General features: G+C 38.1%; 1 protein-coding gene across 2 annotated transcripts in view; it reads right to left on the reverse strand.

Annotated features, from left to right (window-relative positions):
* The window catches only part of SLC12A2 (solute carrier family 12 member 2), a 54,188-nt gene that overhangs the window by 12,814 nt on the left and 22,934 nt on the right, over positions 1 to 18,440 (reverse strand). For both annotated transcript variants that reach the window (XM_054282904.1, XM_054282895.1), the window contains exons 7-18: positions 17,700 to 17,808; positions 17,160 to 17,287; positions 16,988 to 17,072; positions 12,912 to 13,066; positions 8,064 to 8,171; positions 7,328 to 7,451; positions 6,004 to 6,105; positions 4,814 to 4,969; positions 3,952 to 4,051; positions 3,036 to 3,147; positions 691 to 831; positions 395 to 501 (exon numbers count right to left, since the gene is read on the reverse strand). In XM_054282904.1, the coding sequence (XP_054138879.1) occupies positions 395 to 501; positions 691 to 831; positions 3,036 to 3,147; positions 3,952 to 4,051; positions 4,814 to 4,969; positions 6,004 to 6,105; positions 7,328 to 7,451; positions 8,064 to 8,171; positions 12,912 to 13,066; positions 16,988 to 17,072; positions 17,160 to 17,287; positions 17,700 to 17,808 (1,427 nt within the window). The remainder of the gene's footprint in view (positions 1 to 394; positions 502 to 690; positions 832 to 3,035; positions 3,148 to 3,951; positions 4,052 to 4,813; positions 4,970 to 6,003; positions 6,106 to 7,327; positions 7,452 to 8,063; positions 8,172 to 12,911; positions 13,067 to 16,987; positions 17,073 to 17,159; positions 17,288 to 17,699; positions 17,809 to 18,440) is intronic.

Below are 18,440 nucleotides of genomic sequence, written 5' to 3' on the forward strand. Positions count from 1 at the left end.
TTACTCTTAAAGTCTCCAGCCACAACTGGTCTGCCTTTCAACACTGTCAAGTCACTCTGGGATTTCCTTTCTCCCTTCTGTATTAGCCTGTGTGTCAGTGCTGTGCATCTTGTGAGCAAAGCGATTCTCCTCCTTTTCAGACAGTAGCTCTCAAACCTCAGACCTCTGCCACAACTCTTTTTTGATGCAGAAAGTTATTATGGAGATTTCTAATCTGCTTAAACTATATAGATTTGCTTGTTAACTTTCATATCAGAAAGGTCCCAAGGTGTTCAAGATTGCTGAATGGAAAACCCAGGTCCACTTGAAAGAGACTTCATGTAACTGAGAACTTTCTTACTACCAAGCATACTGAAATGGAATGTAGCAGCTAAACTTTGTATTTTCTACTTACTGGAATAAATTGATGTAGGTCTCAACATCTCTCATATCACCTTGTCTCCAGTTTTTCTTAAATCCAACAACAAGGGTGTTAGGTCTCATTCTACCCAAACCAGCAGCCTAAGAAGAACAAGAAGTATTTTACAAAGTAACAGGTTACTGACACAACTAAAGGTTCTGTTTTCTGCTTAAGAGAATAACATTTTCAAAGCTTGAAGATAATTTTGCAAAAGGAATGTATTTCTAAGTATAAAGCCCCTTCTGATTTTGATGTGCATCTTCGGCACTTTAACATTTTTTTTTAAATACCTGCATTAAGTATTGTCCTCCATCCCTCAAGTCCTCTGCATGCACTGGTGCATAGAAAGCTTTCATCTTGTTTTTAATTAGCCATCGCTGATATTTGGCCAAATCAGTTGACAGCTCCTTCATGGCTTGCCTCCGAGGACCCTTTCAAAAGAAGGAAATAATAACAGGGATGGGGAACAAGAACTAGGAATAGGAGTAATGGGAGTAAAAAAGCCCCTCCCAATTTTTAGTCATTGCTAGAAACAAATTCAGACTCAGAGAACCTCAAAACACGCTTGAACACTATCAACAACACCCCAAACCACAAAATAGCAGGCACTGTCAGCAGCAAAAAGTGAAAAACTTTTACCATCTTTAATAACAGGGTTGCTCAAACTTTATCAACCTTTTTCCTGCTGAGCACAACCCTCTTCCCCAGGGGGTGGGAATCAGCTTGTCCTCCAAAGCATTAACATGGTTTTAAAAGAAAAGGGCTTTGTAAAAAAATACACACAAATGCAGGATGACTTAATACTACACTTTATGGGAGTCTTTGTATCCTGCAGTCAAAGTCACCTCCTCTTTAAATAGTTCCTTTATGTTATTTCTGTTGGGGTGAAACTTTTGTGTTCCTCCTGGACATGAAAATGCAGAATACAGGACAAGGAATAATCAAGAACACAGCAGCCCAGTTTTTGCAGGAGGACACAGACTCAACCAAATGGTCAAAGCTACTGAAGAATGAGACAGTGCCACCCTTCCTTTAAGAAAGTCATTTTAAATAGGGAAAGACACAATTCCCAAGGAATCTTCAGAGTTGCTTTCCTGCAAGAAGTATGACACCAGCTTATTCTTTCCTGTACAGCCCTACTTTTAAATGGCAGTGATTACATCTGTGATATCGTATCTCCCTAGCAGCCCTCAGTTTCTCCTTTCATATTCACTGAAATATGAAGTTTATATAGACAGAAATTAAAAGCTTTTCAAGACAGAGTATCTGTATGTGGACTGCATTAACTTGATTTGCTTTAATCTGTTCGTTAGATTACTCACACTTGGTAAGTGTAATAAATTTAAAAACATTTAAGAGCAATCCATGTTTTTATTCAGTGTCTTCCAGGTGTGTCCTGAGCTTGGTGTGAGCTGCAAACCTTTTGAGGGTGGCCCTGCTCTCCCTGTCCATGTCACCTATGAAGGATGTCCCAGTCCCAGACCAAAGCCTGAGGGACACCCCGCATCACCAGGCTCCAGCTGGACATGGAATCACTGACCACAACTCCCTGCCTGTGTCCTTCCAGCCAACTCCCTCATCTACTCAATCCCACACCCTTCAAACCCAGGTCGCCTCATCCTGGACATGTCAATTGTCACACAGGGCTGGGCTGAAGGCCTTGCACAAGTCTGGGTAGGTGACATGTGCCAGTCCTGCATTACATCTCTTAGTCACGCACTTGCTAAAGTGCTCCTAGTGATGTGACAGAAGTGTGGCCTTAAGATATGAAGCAAAACTACACAATTCCAGTGTGGTAAAATGCATTTATCTAAGCTTATCAGAGATGCCAGAGCCTCTCCGTAGCTAAATGGAAGTTTTGGTACAGATCACTGTATGACAGCAACCCTTATCTCAATCAACACAACTCATGACAAGCTGATTCTGAAGAAAAGTTACTTGAAAATTGCTTCCTTCCCACCATCAAAAAACCACTCCAGTTTGCCACGTAAGACACTAAGTAGTAAGAGCTGTCAGAATTATATCCTTGCAGAACCTCTGCAAACACATCCTCACTTGGTATTCTGACCAAAACATCCAAGGATACTTAGTGAAATATCAAGGGCTGGCCAGAAAGGGAAGAGAAAACACTTTACAATTAAATTAATCTGATAACTGAAGGAATAAAAAGCTATTCGGAAGGTTAAAAGCAATTTTTAGCTATTGATAATTAGTAACTAAACTGATATTGAGTTCCCGCTCAAGAAGGTTTCTTTTCTGTCAGGCTTTTTGTCAGAACTCTACAAAGGAATCAATCTCCCAATGTTCACTTCAATTAGAAGTAAAAGGTCCTTCAGCATTTAAGTATCAATTTATCAAAGGTACTGATTTTTTACAAATTTTCCCTGTAGTACACCTAACTGGCATAGTGATGACCCATTAGCAAAACTTACCAGTAAATCTCTTCATGCATTTTTTAATGCCTAATGATGCTTCCATTAAAAAAAAAACAAAACCAAAAACCCAAATAAACAAACCAAAACTTAAACATGAGCCACAAACGAAGTCAAACAAGTTAAAAAACCCAAACCAAACAAGAAATCTGAGAGAAGAAAAACACCACCAAAGTAACTTTATAAAGACAGAATAAACTTACCATATGTACATGGCCACAGATCATCAAGCCCACATTCTTGGTGAAAGCATGGACAAGGTGAAGCAAAGCAGGACGTGCATTTGGAGCACCTGTCATAATTAAGCACTGAGGTCTAGAATTATGAGGGGAAAAAAAAGAAGATTGGAATTAGAATTCATTTGGAGTTCTGGGGGTTTTCAATAACAGAAAAGGTTCTTCCAAATATTAGCTGCAACAACATATTCATCACTGCAAATGTAATAAACTCATCCACTTTTACAAGACTATGTTAAATTAAGGAAAAATTCAGTTGTTACCCGGCTGTCAGCAGATCTATGACTAATTGCATAAAAATTCAGTAATCCCATTAAATCTGAAAATCTACACATTTAAAAAGTTCAAGAACAGATTTTAGACAAGACTAGGTAAGAGGGATTAAGTTTTTCTTCCCCACTAGTAAGTCGCATCCCTTGCATTCTGTAGCTTATATTTTTTGTGTCCAGCAGAAATCCTGGAATCATCTGCTCATTTTTTACATTACCTTCCTTCAGAAGGCAGAGCCAACCCAGTGCAAGTAAGTCAAAGGCAAATTTTAAATCAATTTTAAAAGAGGAAGTGTCCAAACTTCCGAAGTCATTACAGGAGATCACTTTTCAACATCATCATAATTAATAGGTGATAGCATATGAATCCCCAAAGTAATCTCTCTCCATCTCCTTAGCTGCTCCATTTCATTTTCATGGGTGCTTTGTTGAAAACTGTGCTGCTGCCAGGATCCTCATAACCTCAGAGGATGGCACCTGTACTCATAATCCCACTCAATCTGTAATTCCGTTTACTTGGATGAATCACAGGAGATGAACAATGGCTGGAAACCCCGACAGCAAACCTTGTGACAGCAGCCTAGAGAACAGAATTTCCCATCCTTCAGCGTTACCTGAAGTTTTTCACGTGATCCTCCACTCCTGAGAGCCGAATGGAATGCTGCAGAGCATTCAGGTAAGTCAAGGCTTGAGTCGAGGATCCCCAGTTCACATCTGTTCAAAGATGTGAGGTTCCAATGTGTTATTTACAGTTGTCCATTGTAAAGCTTCATGATCACAAAATAAATGCTGGACATTGACTAAACCCACAGATTTAAGCTACACCTTGCTACACTTTATACAACACTAGTCAACAAACCCTACAGCTTAACAGGCAATTATATCTAAAGATAACATTTCTGTAGAAGTTTAAGCAAAATAGTTAAGGAAGGGAGTAGCTTTTTTTGTCTCCACATTTCAAAGACCACAACAACTTCATAGAAGTTACAACTTCACAAAAGAACACCACTTGAGGAAAAAATGCTGTGCTGAGTTATTTTATACCACAGCAAAGAAAAACCTGAATCTCAAAACATTGCCTAAACAAAGTCAGATACTTTCAGTGGAAAACTGCTAGATTAGGCAGATCCTTTCAGATTACTATTTTTATGAGGAAAAGTAAGACTCCACTATCATCTTCTTCCTCCCATACACATCTCTTGATAGGCACAATGAATTTACCATTTTCCATATGCACCTTTTCATCCTATTACCATTCAGACATTTATGCCTACGTGGGATCTTCATAATTTGGGAGGAGGGGGAACAGCAGTGACTATGCAGGAAAAATTCCATTTAATTACAACTAAAAAGGCTGAAACAGAAATTTAATCTAGTGGTCCAAACAGAAAAAAGTTGCTGGGGTTTTTCCCTGCCAAGGCCATATTTTTTCCTTTCTTTCCCCTCTCTACAACCAAAAGAAGCCCCTGTACATACCTGGCTTCTTGTAAGTGACATAGATGTAAAGCCCAAGGACTATAACATAGGTTAAAAGTGCTGCCCACCAATTAATGACAAACATTACAATGCAGCACAGAATAGCTCCAATGAGAGAAATCCACATATTGTAGTATTTGAAAGCAGGCCGCCAACCTAGTCAAAATAAAATTTAGGAGGGTAGAAAAAAGAGGGGGAAAATTAATTTAAATTTAAAATGTAAAAGAAGGAAGGCACTGCACTTTTTTCCCTTCTCCTCCCTGGTACTCCACATCCATTGCATGTGAACATCTGAGTTTCAGTGATGTAAATGCAGACTGGCACATTTATGCTCTCCACTTTCCAACACCTTTCAAATGAATTTCCAGCTTTCTCACACAGATATGTAAATGCTCCTAATTTTTCCCCCTAAGAGCACAGCTCAGATGGAAGTTCGAGGATGCTTGTGCTATATGTCTATTGAACCAGGTTGTCTGACATTAGATTTTTCCTTTCAAAGGTAGAAGAGCATAAATCATCCTCTCATACCTCAGTTTCTTACATACTACTGTCTTTAGTTGTGCATTTTGACTGTTTTCACTTAGGAGTTCTCACTACATGAAAAGAACAGGTATATCCAAACCAAACTTGGGTACATCCAAGTACTAAACTGCCAGTTTTACATTATTTGCCACAAGTTTATCCTAAAATCAGGTATACACACCTCCATGAACACATCCAAGATTAACAAGTGTATTAGAGTTACTAAAGTTAGAACTGTTGTGCAAACAGTTATACCCACCCTCTGAGAAGAAAAAATCCAAATCTACCCATTCAGTAACTTAAGCTCTTAGGGGAGTTATTCCAGTACAACTGCATGTGGATTGGGTATAATGTACATCTGTTCTGCAGGTACCAGGTTTTGGCTTATTCTAACCCACACTATGGACTATAAAAATGGGGCAATACCACCAGCAATTCCTGTTTTTTCTTGTCTGGAATATGAAACATCAACAAAAACTGAAGACGACAAAAGGTGGTTTTGCCAGCACCAGCTACTGAATTAGCAAAAATGTTTTCTTCCTGAGTTTATGAATCAATTCTGAATTATCTTGTAGCCCCCAAGCCCTACTGGATCACTCAGCTCTCAAAACTTCAGAAGACCCATGAATACAACATATTACGCTTTTAATGCCATGAGTAGTTCCTACCTGGAGATTTTGCAAGAGAAGCATGGAATACAGAGAAGTTAATCAAGGCATATGAGGCCAAGAAGAAATTAGAAATAATTGGAGCAATGACATTCAGTTCAGCTGTAAAATGAAAAACAAAAAAAAAAGAAAGCAAGGAGTTATCAAAGATATCACTCAATGGTTTTGAAGATTACAGTGAAAAAATTCTGCTGTAAAGAATCTTATTTTTTGATATATTCTAAGGAAATGCAGTTTACCCTTTTGCTGACAGAATTTATATCAATGATCTCCTATTTACTAAGTTTTCTTTTAACAGTTAAGAAGTGTAGCTTTCAGCTTCAAAAACATAAGCACTACCAAGTGTTCTAGAAGCACTCTGGAAGCACTGCATACTTTCTCAAGATCATTAATTGAGAAAATTTCATTCCCAGCAGGGCTTGGATCAAACAGTGCACTAACACACTGTGTTCTGAAGAATTCCAGAAGATCTAAATATTACAGACCAACACCATCACAACAGTGGTGCTTACACCCCCTTCAGTGAGAGGGAAAAACCTGATGCTCTCTCCTTTCCTTGAGGCATCATGGTACAAAATATTTTTTATGCATATTCTCACCATCATTTAAAAAAAAAGTGATCAAAATGCAGAATGTGCCATCCTAGTCTGCAAGTTTCTAGCTGCAATCAAGCTTCCAGTGTCAGCATGGCTCAGCAGGGACCCCAAGGGTGTATCTCTGCCTGAAGCAGATGTGAAGGAAGGAGGACAGAGCAAACTGGGAAAAGAAGTTAAACACACTGGCACAGGACTTGTAGATGGACACAGCACAATTAGTTTGCCACCTACAGAGAACATGTGCAATTAATTATAACCTAGAGAACCTTTAGCAACAGCAGTGTCAGCTCTCAGCTCTGCCATTTGTAACTTAACAGAAAAGTACGTTTTAAATAACACTGCTCATGCAAGTTTGCATTTTACTGAAGCTGCCATTATTAAAAATCTGAAATAAACTTTCATATTTACAGGATGTTAACACTGTCTCAAGCAAAGGATGTATTTCTATTGACTGGCAGCACCTTAAGACAGACACCTATGATTAAAAAGAGAAGTGCAGTTAAAATTTACTGCAGCTCTTGACAGAGTTGTATCTAGAAGACAGGAGAAAGTAAGCCCCAAAATAACCAGATTTAGAATGCTGACTTAGAATTAAGCTGTGCATTAGATCTCTAGGACCCTGTCATCAAGTTCACAGCACGCTTTATAAAGGACAAGTTAAAATTCACAACTGGAATGCTTTCTAAAGGACAACAGGGGATTGAGATTTACTAAAATTTCAAACTAACCGATTAGTATGAATCCAAGAGCAATTAAAAATGTTAGAATATATCCTCTCAGTGGCTCATTGTTCTTCCCATAGCCTTTAGCAAACATCTGAAATCCTGGATAAATGCTGTCCTTGCACAAAGCCTAAGGGAAAAAATTTAAAAAAAATAATCAAGAGTCAACATGCATTTTGCTCATGCCATGTTCCACTACATAGTATCTTTCTGAACACTTCTGGATTGTTTATAATCACCATAGCCTAACTGTATTCTCAACTGTCATTGCATCTCGACATTTTGCAGTTCCACTTTTCTATCCTTAGGTAATGTCCACCTGCAAGAAGCAAATTCACTGTTCTGTAACTGTCTATTTTACTTGACTACTGTCTTAAAATCACAAAGTCTTTTTTTACATATTTTATTTTCTCAGAAAGTGGAAACTTTGCCCAATATACACACTAGTTCTCTGCATCAATACAACTGACTCCCCACTTAACTTCTTTTAATCCAAAGTAAGACTCCGGGTTAAGAGAAGGAAACTCAATAGTTAAAAAGACAACAGAGCAAAATACACTCAGGAACCCCAACAAACAGTAACAAACTGTTCTCCCATTCTAAACAACAGGTAAATATTAGAACAATCCACTGATGTCATCTGGTATGGATAATGATGGCAGTATCTCACAGCCCCCTTCCAAAAATCATGACTCAAAATTAATTATTCTTCAAAATATTACTGTTTTCTTCCCTTACTTACCTGGAAGATCTTAGGGGCACTCACAAGAGAAGCTAATGCAGATGACAGTGTGGCTGAGAAAATACCTGCAGTAATCAGTGGTGCAAACCCTGATACCATGCTCATGACCTGAAAACCAAAATAAATTTTTTTTTTTAATATGTAAAAAAGTACACTAAACAAACAGATGGCACCATAACTACACAAACAGAAGTAAAAAATACTACACACTCTTCACTTAAAAGCGGTCTTTAATATTACGCATTCATATAAATGAGCTAGAGATAGCTCAGGGAATATAAATGCATCCTGATTTCAGGACAAGAGGTGGTGGCTTTTCATACAATATAATTTGAAGCTCAAATTATCAAGGGCAAAAGTCTTCATGGGCACATAGGAAGATCAGAAGGAAGCAATGGAAGAAGAAATACTTTGGAATGTATAACATATTCCAACTAACCTACAGCTGACTAACATGGTCTCAGAAACCCCAAGTGATAAAACATGTGAAAACCACATTCCTCACAATCTCTGTCATTTTAAGTTAGGCTTTTTTCCCCCAGTCAAAACCTGAAGGTCAAGACAAACTTGCTTCCTATCTCCCCAAGATCAAATCCCAGCACATGTCTGTAATCTCAGCGACAGAAGTCAAATGTAAGCTGGATGAGTAATGAGCTGGCACCTTCCAGTACCTCAAGGGACCTTAAAAAAGGAGGGAGATTATAAAAAGTGAGTGCCACCCCTGTCCATGCCATGTGGATTGGAAGATCATCTTCAAGGTCCCTTCCAACCTAAACCACTCTGTGACTCCACTTTTCTACAGATTATATCTGTACCATAGCTACATGCAGTTTTGCGTCTATCATGTGATTTAGGATACACAACAGTGTAATTAAAAAATGTTCATGGTTTCATAGAATACTTTCCTTTAAAGAAAAAAAGCTGAAGTTGCTCTAAGACAGCCAGTGCTGAAGAATTTTAGTCAACAGACCAAACTCATCAGGGTGCTTTTCAAGCACAATGTGGTTCTGCATCATTTGCACTGCTTCCTTGCCTTTTTCACCCAGGCAATCTCATTTAAATTATCAAGAGAGCAACCAAAGGAAGGCAAGAAAAAAGCACGCAGAAGTCTCCTGTTTTAAAGTTATTGTCACTTGAAATGGTAAAATCTTGCTGTCTAAATAATCTTACTAGGTCAGATGTTCTCAGATATAATGTATAGATGACTGATGAAGTTTTGTTCACTAAATTAATGGTAAAATTTACTGGATTTCTCCAGACCAGACTGACAATGACAGCTGGGCCTCTCAGTCAGCTGAATCTGTGCACTACATCAGGTTTCACAGGTCAGTCCAAGGCATGCCTCGCTTGAAAAGACAAATTTAATAAAAAATGAGACTAAAGTGTCTGTCAGAGTAGTGTAACAAATGAAGGAGAGAACTTCCTGAAGCCTACTTGCAAGTTTATAACAAAAAAAAAAAAGGCATGCCAGGCCTATAATCATAGAGGAGTAAGACTAACAACACATCTATTAAGCTATCTCTTTATAAGCAACAGAAATTTAATTTTATAAGCAACAGAAAAATTTACAGTTTTAAATGGTAGTTTAAATGGTAGTTTTAATTTTATAAGCAATAGAAAAATTTACAGTTTTAAATGGTAGTTTCTAATAACCCTACATTATGTTAAAGAATAAAATATAAGAGGTATAAATGCTGTACTAATATTGTAGAAAGAAACTTTTGCTATAGCAACATAATTAACAAATGCACATTAATTTTTACAGAAGCAGAATGTAAATTTTTTTTCCCTGCAAGGATGGCGTAATCAATCTTCCCTCATTATAGAGGGAATCTGTGTACAAGTTTCCCTCACTTTTCTTCTCACATGTAAAATATTTTGATGCCTTTACTTTACTACACTTGCCTCAACCTGCTATTTGCTTCTGACAACCGACTCATATTTTACATTCTCTTGCTAGGTTCTGTCCAATGCCTCCAATTATTGACACTCTCTATTTCTGACTATTACCCTGTTTTATGAATTTGAGAGATATCCCAGCAAAGCCTATGCAATTAACGTTTGGCATTTTAAAAGCTACCAAGTTATGCCTTAGGTTAGTCAAGTGACTTTAGGAAGCTCCTCTAAGCCAGGAGAACACAGGGGGAACCAGATCCAGCAGAATCAGTGTGCCATGGCGTTGAACTCCCCTCCCTCCATCCCAACACAATCCAGACCTCCTGACCACGAACCAAGGAGCCCACAAAGGCAGCTGAAATAGCACTGAGATTTTCATCCCTGCAGAGTAAAAGGGAAGAGTGGCCCTGCAACCACTGGTGTGCTGACACAGACATACAGTTCCTGCTGATAAGGGCCTCATTATGTTTGCCTGGCATTTACAGTTAAGCCAGTTTCCTAAATTTCAAACATTTGGGATCACGAAATACCATATTTTGATACAATTCAATTCCTTGGTCCAGCACTCGGGAGCAAAACAAAAATGCTGTATTAAAACAACTGAGTTTCATCCTCCTTTCAACTTTCATCCAAAGTTGAAAAAAAAAAACTGCACATTTATTATCCAAAGCCGTAACTTTTTGTTGGGAAGCTCTAGGCTGAGGCTATAGAGCCCAGAACAAATTTTTGCAAATACTCTTCTACCAGGTGACAGCCTGGGCACAGAATAACCACTGAACAGAAATATCAGAAGCCTGTGAGGAGCTGTAATTCACTGTAACAGAAACTAAAGATGGTCTTTCTAGGCAGGTCTGACAGCCTGTCTCACCTCCTGTGCTCATTCAGAGTTCCTAATCTAAGATTTCCACAGGTAAATCATACTACAGGTCATCCATGTGCTGCCTGAACAGACCCACACCCTGAGCTGACCCAGCAGAACTTCAGATCAATTCTTTGCCAAAAGAACTGACTGCAGCAGAGTGTCCTGAAGTGATGAAGTCATTACACTGTGAACACAAACTGGCACTTTCTGCCCCAGAACCTGCCTGCTTTTCAAGCTGAAAGAGAAATACAACAATCTTCCCTCACCTCAGGGATTAATTTCAGTTTGTGCAGTATTTTTCTCACTTATTTACCATGTAGAAAAGAATCTGAGACGTGCACAAGTGTGGACACCTCCCTTCCCACACACACCCTGCACTGCATATGAAAAAACAGTATCTCTCCTTAGAGCTAACAGTCAGAGATACAAAATTGTGAGCAGCTCAGTTATGAAATGGACAAGTGTCTCATTAGACAAACAGCCTCTCTCACAAACGTTTTCCTTCTGACACCTTCTGAGAAGGCAGAATCAGACTCTTCTCAGAGAAGCACAGCAAGAGCTGGGAGGGTGAGAGAAAAAACAGCAAGGGGAAGTCCCACTGGGTACTACAAAAATGAAATTTCAGAGAAGGTTCTCAAAACTGCAACAAAGCAGGGGGGTGTGAGGGGCACCACATTCTCTGTGCTGCCTCTGACCTTCAAAGTGACTTTTCCTCATTGACAGAAACTCTTTTTTCCACAGAGAGAGGCAAGAATAATCTGGGAGACAGAAATACCCTGAAGTACAAGTAACATTTATGATAAGAACCTTGCAATAGTCATGACTTAAAGACACAGACGAAAACCATTTGCAGGCTATTCACAGCTGTATATTTGACAATATGTTGGTTCTTTTGAGCTTAAAACAAACAATGAAAGTCATCAGATTTTGCAAATTTGTCAATCCCACAACAGCAATTCTGACTTCCCTGAACAAGAACAAAGTTAACCCCACGGATGATACTCACATTATTACACTATAACAATTTCATTAGTGGATTTCAGCTCAATCTCTGGCCAACATTTTGTACACATGTTAGAAAAACTTTGGGTAAAGATGGGACTGCCATAAACTGAACTGCAATCAGTGAGCAGTAAATTCATTTTCCCTTGGATTCTTTCAAACCCTTACCAGTAGCTCATGAACAACCCAGCTGGCTGTGGTGAAAGACTGTGAATTACCCCATAACTTGCAGAGGATTTTAAAATACTGTAACATCATGTTTAATGAAAATTCATGACCTTGTTACCATTAAAGGGGAAGCTGTGACAAAAAAGTAAAAACAGTCTTTAAAAAAAAAATCACTGTATTTTCTAAAAAACCTTAAAAATTTATCAAGCAAATTACTGACAGAGGCCACCTATGATTAATCAGCACCATTACTGAAAAATCAGTACATTTACCCTCACTGGTGAATGATGACATTCAGGTACCTAAAGCAAGCTGCAGCACCACCACCTATATCCAAACAATTTGCTCAGAAAAAGACTAAATATTTATGCCACCTGTGTATAAACACCTAAGAGTTTTCAAAAGGTATTCATTATTTTGCATACCAGCTGAAGTGTACCACACATCTATTCCAGATTAAATTTGTATTTATGGAGGTCAGTATGTATAGCTTATGACTTTACCTAACAAGCAACTAAAAAAAACACAAGCCAACAAATCCAAGGAAAAAACAAACAAGACCTGCCAAAACAACAGGCAACAAAAAACCCCAACCAACCCAAAAAAACAACCAAGAAACCCCAAAACCAGCAAAAAAAGCCTTTGCACAGCTCCCCCAAAACAACAAACAAACAAACAATCAACAAAATCACACAAAAAAATTCAGCCAAAAACAACCAAAAAAACCCCCCCAAAAACGAAAAAAAAAAACCACCAAGACACCAAATCAACAAAAAAAGCCAAAAAACCCCCACCAAATAAACAAAAACACCAAAAAACCAAACCAAAATTAAAAAAAAGAAAAAAAAATCCCCCCCGAAAAAATCAAAAAAAATCTGAACACAGAACCCGATATACAGATTAAGGAGGAAGTTTTATACCTGGAAATTGTTCATCAGCCCATAGTGACACCCTGCCTGAGACTGACAGGATGAGAAGTCATAATTGAGTTTGCAGGCTGCACTAGTGCAGTTTGCCAGCTCGCTGACAATGGTGTCATTAACATTCCCTGTGGCATCTCGAACTACACAGGAACCTGCAATGGACACAACAGTAACAAAAAAGCATTAACAAACAGAACCTGAAGTTAAGGATAGGTGTTAATTCCTTTTTATGTAAGCATTATCTAACGGAGCAACATTAAAATACCACATTTAGTTTTTTAAGATGCTACAGTACTAAGCTCATCCTCACTACGCAAAACAAACACAAACAGAGCAACTACTCCCTTGGCTGAAACAATCTTTAGTTTTTTCAATATATCTGATTGTAGGAAGAAACAAAGTTTTAGCACGGAAGAAAAGCATGCCAATAGGCTTGCAGGAATTTAAGAGCACAATCCCTGGCATGCCCAGGCTGGACACTGGGTGATCTTCAAGGTCCCTTCCCACCTAAGCCATTTTATAGTTTTATGACTTTATACTTTCTCTTGTAGTCATTTTTCCTAGAGGAGTGCAGATTTGTTTTGTGTGTACAGATGTCTGCAGACAGGTGTAAATTCTGTTGCAGCTGGTTTTTTTCCAGTCACTATGACTCAGCCATTAAAAATAAAGTTTCATGAAAGGCTGTTGCAAGCCATTTCCCAATGTTTAAGTAAGCCATCTCCTATGTGACCATGGTATTTTTCAGGTGGTTTCTTGGTGAAAAACAGACACAGAGTATCATTTCTCCCACGTTCTTTTATAATCATCACCTTAACTACTGTCTTTTGTTCATCTATGATTACTTTTAATTTTGCTGGTCAAGAAAATGCTGGAGAGACAGTATTTCTGCCTGTAAGTATTAAGAAAAACTAATGGGTACTAAAATACCATTAAGTCTCCTATTTCAAGGGGGTTTTGTCTCATATATGACAACAAGTAGATAAGACTAAGTGTTATTTAACATTCTGTAGTCTAATAGTAGAGGTAATCAAACTGTATGAACACTAGGAAATACTCTGGGGACTGGAATTAAATAAGAAGTGGGGAAAAGTCCACAGAGTCAATAAAACTCCTTTACTTTAATCTTTCAGGAATCTGAATGACAAGAACTCCCTTGCAACAAAACCCCATGACAGATAAGGACCTAAATTAACTATTTGCAAAAATTAAGAAGGCAAAGATCTGCTGCAAGTGTAAGTTTATTCAGTAATATTCCTAGGCATCTATGTATGTTGTCGCTCTTCCACGGGGAAAATTAATTCCTGATTAGTTATACCATATTTAAATTCTTGTGAGACATCAGAACTTGATTAACAGCCCACCACAACACCTGGTCCCAGTAGGTGGACATTAATTAATCCTTCCACTCCTCATTTCTTTTTTAGTTACTTATTATGCCTAACTGGTGAAATTACAATAAGTTTCCTACACCACACACCTGCCTTGTGCTTTTCTTGTGAGTATGTGGAGGAGCTGAGGTTTTTTTAATTGTTTTCTTGTTTAACTGGGAGTAAGAGCTTTGTAAGAGGAAAATGTTTCCCTTTCTTCACTATTCAGGTATCTGCCCCAGCCACTCAAGCAGCATAAAATGGATTTGACAACACCCTTCTCAGCTGAACTATTTGTAAACAGCATTTTTTTGGTGACAAGATTGCAGTGGCAGGCCAATTATACTGAACAACTCATTAAATACCTACAGTGCACTATCACAGCCCTCCTCTTCCTCATTCTGTCAAAGTTCAAACTCAGCTTTGCCAGGACTTTCACCCATGCAATCAAAATGTGGCAGAAAGAGACATGGCAGTAGGAACAAACTTAATGTGGGCCTTACTGAGAGAGAATGTAGAACAGGCAGGCACCCTCTGTTCTCAGCAGAACACACTTAGATAAAGTAACAATAGTAAATGTTACTTTCTGTAAGACTCATTCACAGAAAGTTGTATTTATTTATATGATTCTGGCAGTTTTTTCCCCAAAGTCTTTAGGTTTTCCCTCCTGTGAAAATAAGATTTCACCTTTTCACTGGCATTTACAAGCATATTCCTGCCAAATGGAAACAGAGCTTTGCCAGGTTTTAAGCATGAGAAAGTTTACAGCCATCTCTATCAAATTATCCCCTTAATATATGAATTCCAGAATTACTACAGAGTGCAGTTCAGAGTGTTTAATTTTACTAGTGCTGCAAACAATTACAGTTTGGCTCTTGTGAATTAGTTTTACTTTCATAACTACAGGAAGCAGGTCATAATGCTACTCAGAACTTTGGCTTTTTTTTTTTTGTTAGAGCTTCCCTTGCTCTTAAAGTGATAAACGTAGTTCTTTGAAATGTATCTTCCAGGATTTTTAAAGCAAATTTGCCTGTGAAATCTGCCTCCTCATGCCACCTGCTTGTCTGCCTCAGTCCTTTGCTGAATTATGAAACTGAATTATGCATACCAAGGTCTCAGTTATCCTTCTGAAATAGCTGCCTAGCTCTAGCAGCAGGATCAGTAGTTTTCCTTCTTTCTTTTCTACTCAGTTTAGCCTTCTTACTTACTACAGAGCATACAAATAGTAAGTTAAGTTCAGAACATCTTCCTCCTCTTCAGATATGACTACTCTGCAACACTTACTAGCCCCTTCACATCTCTAGTGACTTGCTTACACCACTCTCTGGGAAAGGAATAGAAGTGTTTTTGTTTGTCCAATACTCCTGATCCAACACCTCAAAAGGAGCTGAATTTCACCCATGATCTCTGACTCCTGCTGCCTTTTTCTAATGAGCAGAATTCAAAGTGTAAGTCACTACACGGCAGAACATTTCTGATGAATCAATTTCACGTCCAGTTGGTTTTGCAAACTGCTTCTTTTGTCAGTTTTTATACTGCACTTTTCACGTTTGGAAGCTGATCAAAGTATTCCATTAATAAGCAAGTATTAACGATAATTTGAGTCTTGTGTGGATTGAGATTCCAAAGGATTCAAATTTGGTAGCAAGAGGTCTACGCAGTCAATCTAATTAGGAAATGAGGGTAGCTCATTATGCTGCATAAAGCACAATCACTACAGAGCAACTGTTTGGCAGAGCTACACTCCCACGTTAGCCAACAAAGGCAGACTAGCAAGATTGGTATCTTTGAAAGGAAGTATCATTAGTGGTAAGATCAATGGTCCTCTTAGAAATGAGAATTTTATTCAAAAGGCACCACAGCTATGATAAAACAAGGTCTTTCACGTAAGAAAAATTATTATTGCTGTCAGAAACTAGTTTATGTGACATGACTAAAAAATGTTTCCAATCACAGGCAAGAAATGTGCATGATTCAATTACAATCCTGTAATCTTAAGGTTACTAGAATTATTTTATACATGGGGAAAACATAGTAAACCACTGGTACTCTACAGCTAGACTGGTACCAACCCCAGGGCAACTTCTACAGAGGACTTCAAACAACTGTAGGCTGGGAAAGACTGAGAAGAGAAGACTCAGATCAGTCTCTGATTATTTCTCCTCTTTACAGCAGAACACGACACTTCCAAAAGTGGGCTGATGAGAACTCAAGGCCTTTCTTGGTCTCCTCCCTCAGCTGGGGAATTACTGCTCAAACATGCTCACCACAGTGCTGTCTGATCATCCCACAGCTCCCTGCGGGTGTGTGGCTGATTACCATAATCCTCAAAACAACACAGGTGTTTTTTCAGTGGGTATTTCCTGAAAACACGCTTTTCTAATCCAGGGATTATCCCACTGCTAAACCGTAAATCCTTTAATGTAAATAACTGCAACAATGAGGCAACACCGATAGAAGTCTACTGTGATCTTCTGCCTGAAGCAGTCACTTTTCTTAGAAAACCATCAGTTATTTCACGAAATTATAAAACCAGCTGAAAACTGAATCTCCCAACAGCAAAAACAAGAAACCTTTGGCTATTACTCTCCCGTGCAGGAAAGTCAATTACGTAACGACTCTGCATAACAAATTACATAAAACCAAATCAAAACACATCCTCAGAACAAGCGTGAAAGGATAAAGTTAAAAACATTCTCTATTTACCTACAGACACTGCAATTCCTGCGTAAACCAATGTAGTGATTAAGATGGCCAAGAGTGTTCCTTTAGGTATGGCTGACTGAGGATCCTGAAAGAAAAACGTCAGTGGACAGTGATGACAGAGGTCAATGCACACTTGAGTGGTCAGGGAAAATGTCTTTAATTCACTACTCACCGCAAGGTCCCCCGAGATATTTGCACCAGCAAGTATGCCAGTTGCAGCAGGGAAGAAAATAGCAAACACAGAAAAGAAGGTTTCCTCTTGTCGGAAATCTGGCCCAAAATTCTCCATGAATATGTCGGCTGCGGGGGAAGATTTAAGTCTGTGAATATTCACATGGAAGCTGAAGTATGAACCCATTCCAGCCACTATCAGACCAGTAAAAAAGCTGACAGTTACAGGACCTTCTTAAAACTAAATGTAGAACATTTAAGCCCTAATTCATCACTTCAACTCAAAGTCAACACAGTGAACTTAAGCAGATTTAAATGTAGAAAAAATACTTACAGTATAATCCAGCTTTTTAAAATTTAATATATATTCAATATTAAGTAATACTCAAGTTTTGACCCAACTGCAGAAGTCACAAGCAATCAGGAAAAGTCTCCATAGTTAAACAAGACTATAAGATATACTAGATGTTTTATTTAATAATAGCAGCTTATTTTGGAAAGGAAGGAATTGTTTACCATACTGTAAACTGTTCCAACATACCATTGTAACCAAAGAAACCTTTGGGCTTCTTGCTCTCCAGAGGAATAAATGTTCCTATGACAAAGTCTCCAATAGCAAGAATGAGGATCACCAGCAGGACTATCTGTGCCTGAAACACAATGACTGCTGTCAGACAGGAGAATTTGTTCTTTTCATAGTATCAAGTGCTGTGCTATAAAATGTAAATGTTTACTTGATTCCAAATTCAGCTTCACCTTCTCAACATGTTCTCTGCAAAAAAATCAGGAAAGCTGGAGAGAACTTGTACAAGGATTTTTAATTATGAAATAGGAATAATTTCCAAGTTCTATGCCTAATCAAAAAGATTATTACTAAATGCCTCAAAAATATACTTGTAGAGACAAAATGCTTAAAAGGACTAATTTCTTTATATATAAGCCTTCCAGAAGGAAAGTATTTGAGGAGATTCAAGAAATTTACATGAAAATAGCCAAATGCCAAACAAATGCTACTACTGCATTACTAGCCATGGCCATCCTTTGTCTTATACTTTAGTATATGGTATTTTCTAAAAAATTTATTTCATCCAGAATGAAACAGGTCTTGTTTCCTATTTTATGCAAGGAAATAGTTTATTTTGCTACATTCTCATGTTATCAATCCTTAATAAGGAAATTAAATTGAAAACTGCAACAATTACTTGTTAATTCCTAGTTTTGACACTTCTTTTATTACAACCTCGATTTTTAGTCACTTTTCTGCAGAACTATTATAAACCCT

This window comes from Melozone crissalis, unplaced genomic scaffold (genome assembly GCF_028551555.1).
Source record: "Melozone crissalis strain CALT ecotype California unplaced genomic scaffold, PUWL_Pcris_2 ptg000005l_1, whole genome shotgun sequence".
NCBI lineage: Eukaryota > Metazoa > Chordata > Aves > Passeriformes > Passerellidae > Melozone > Melozone crissalis.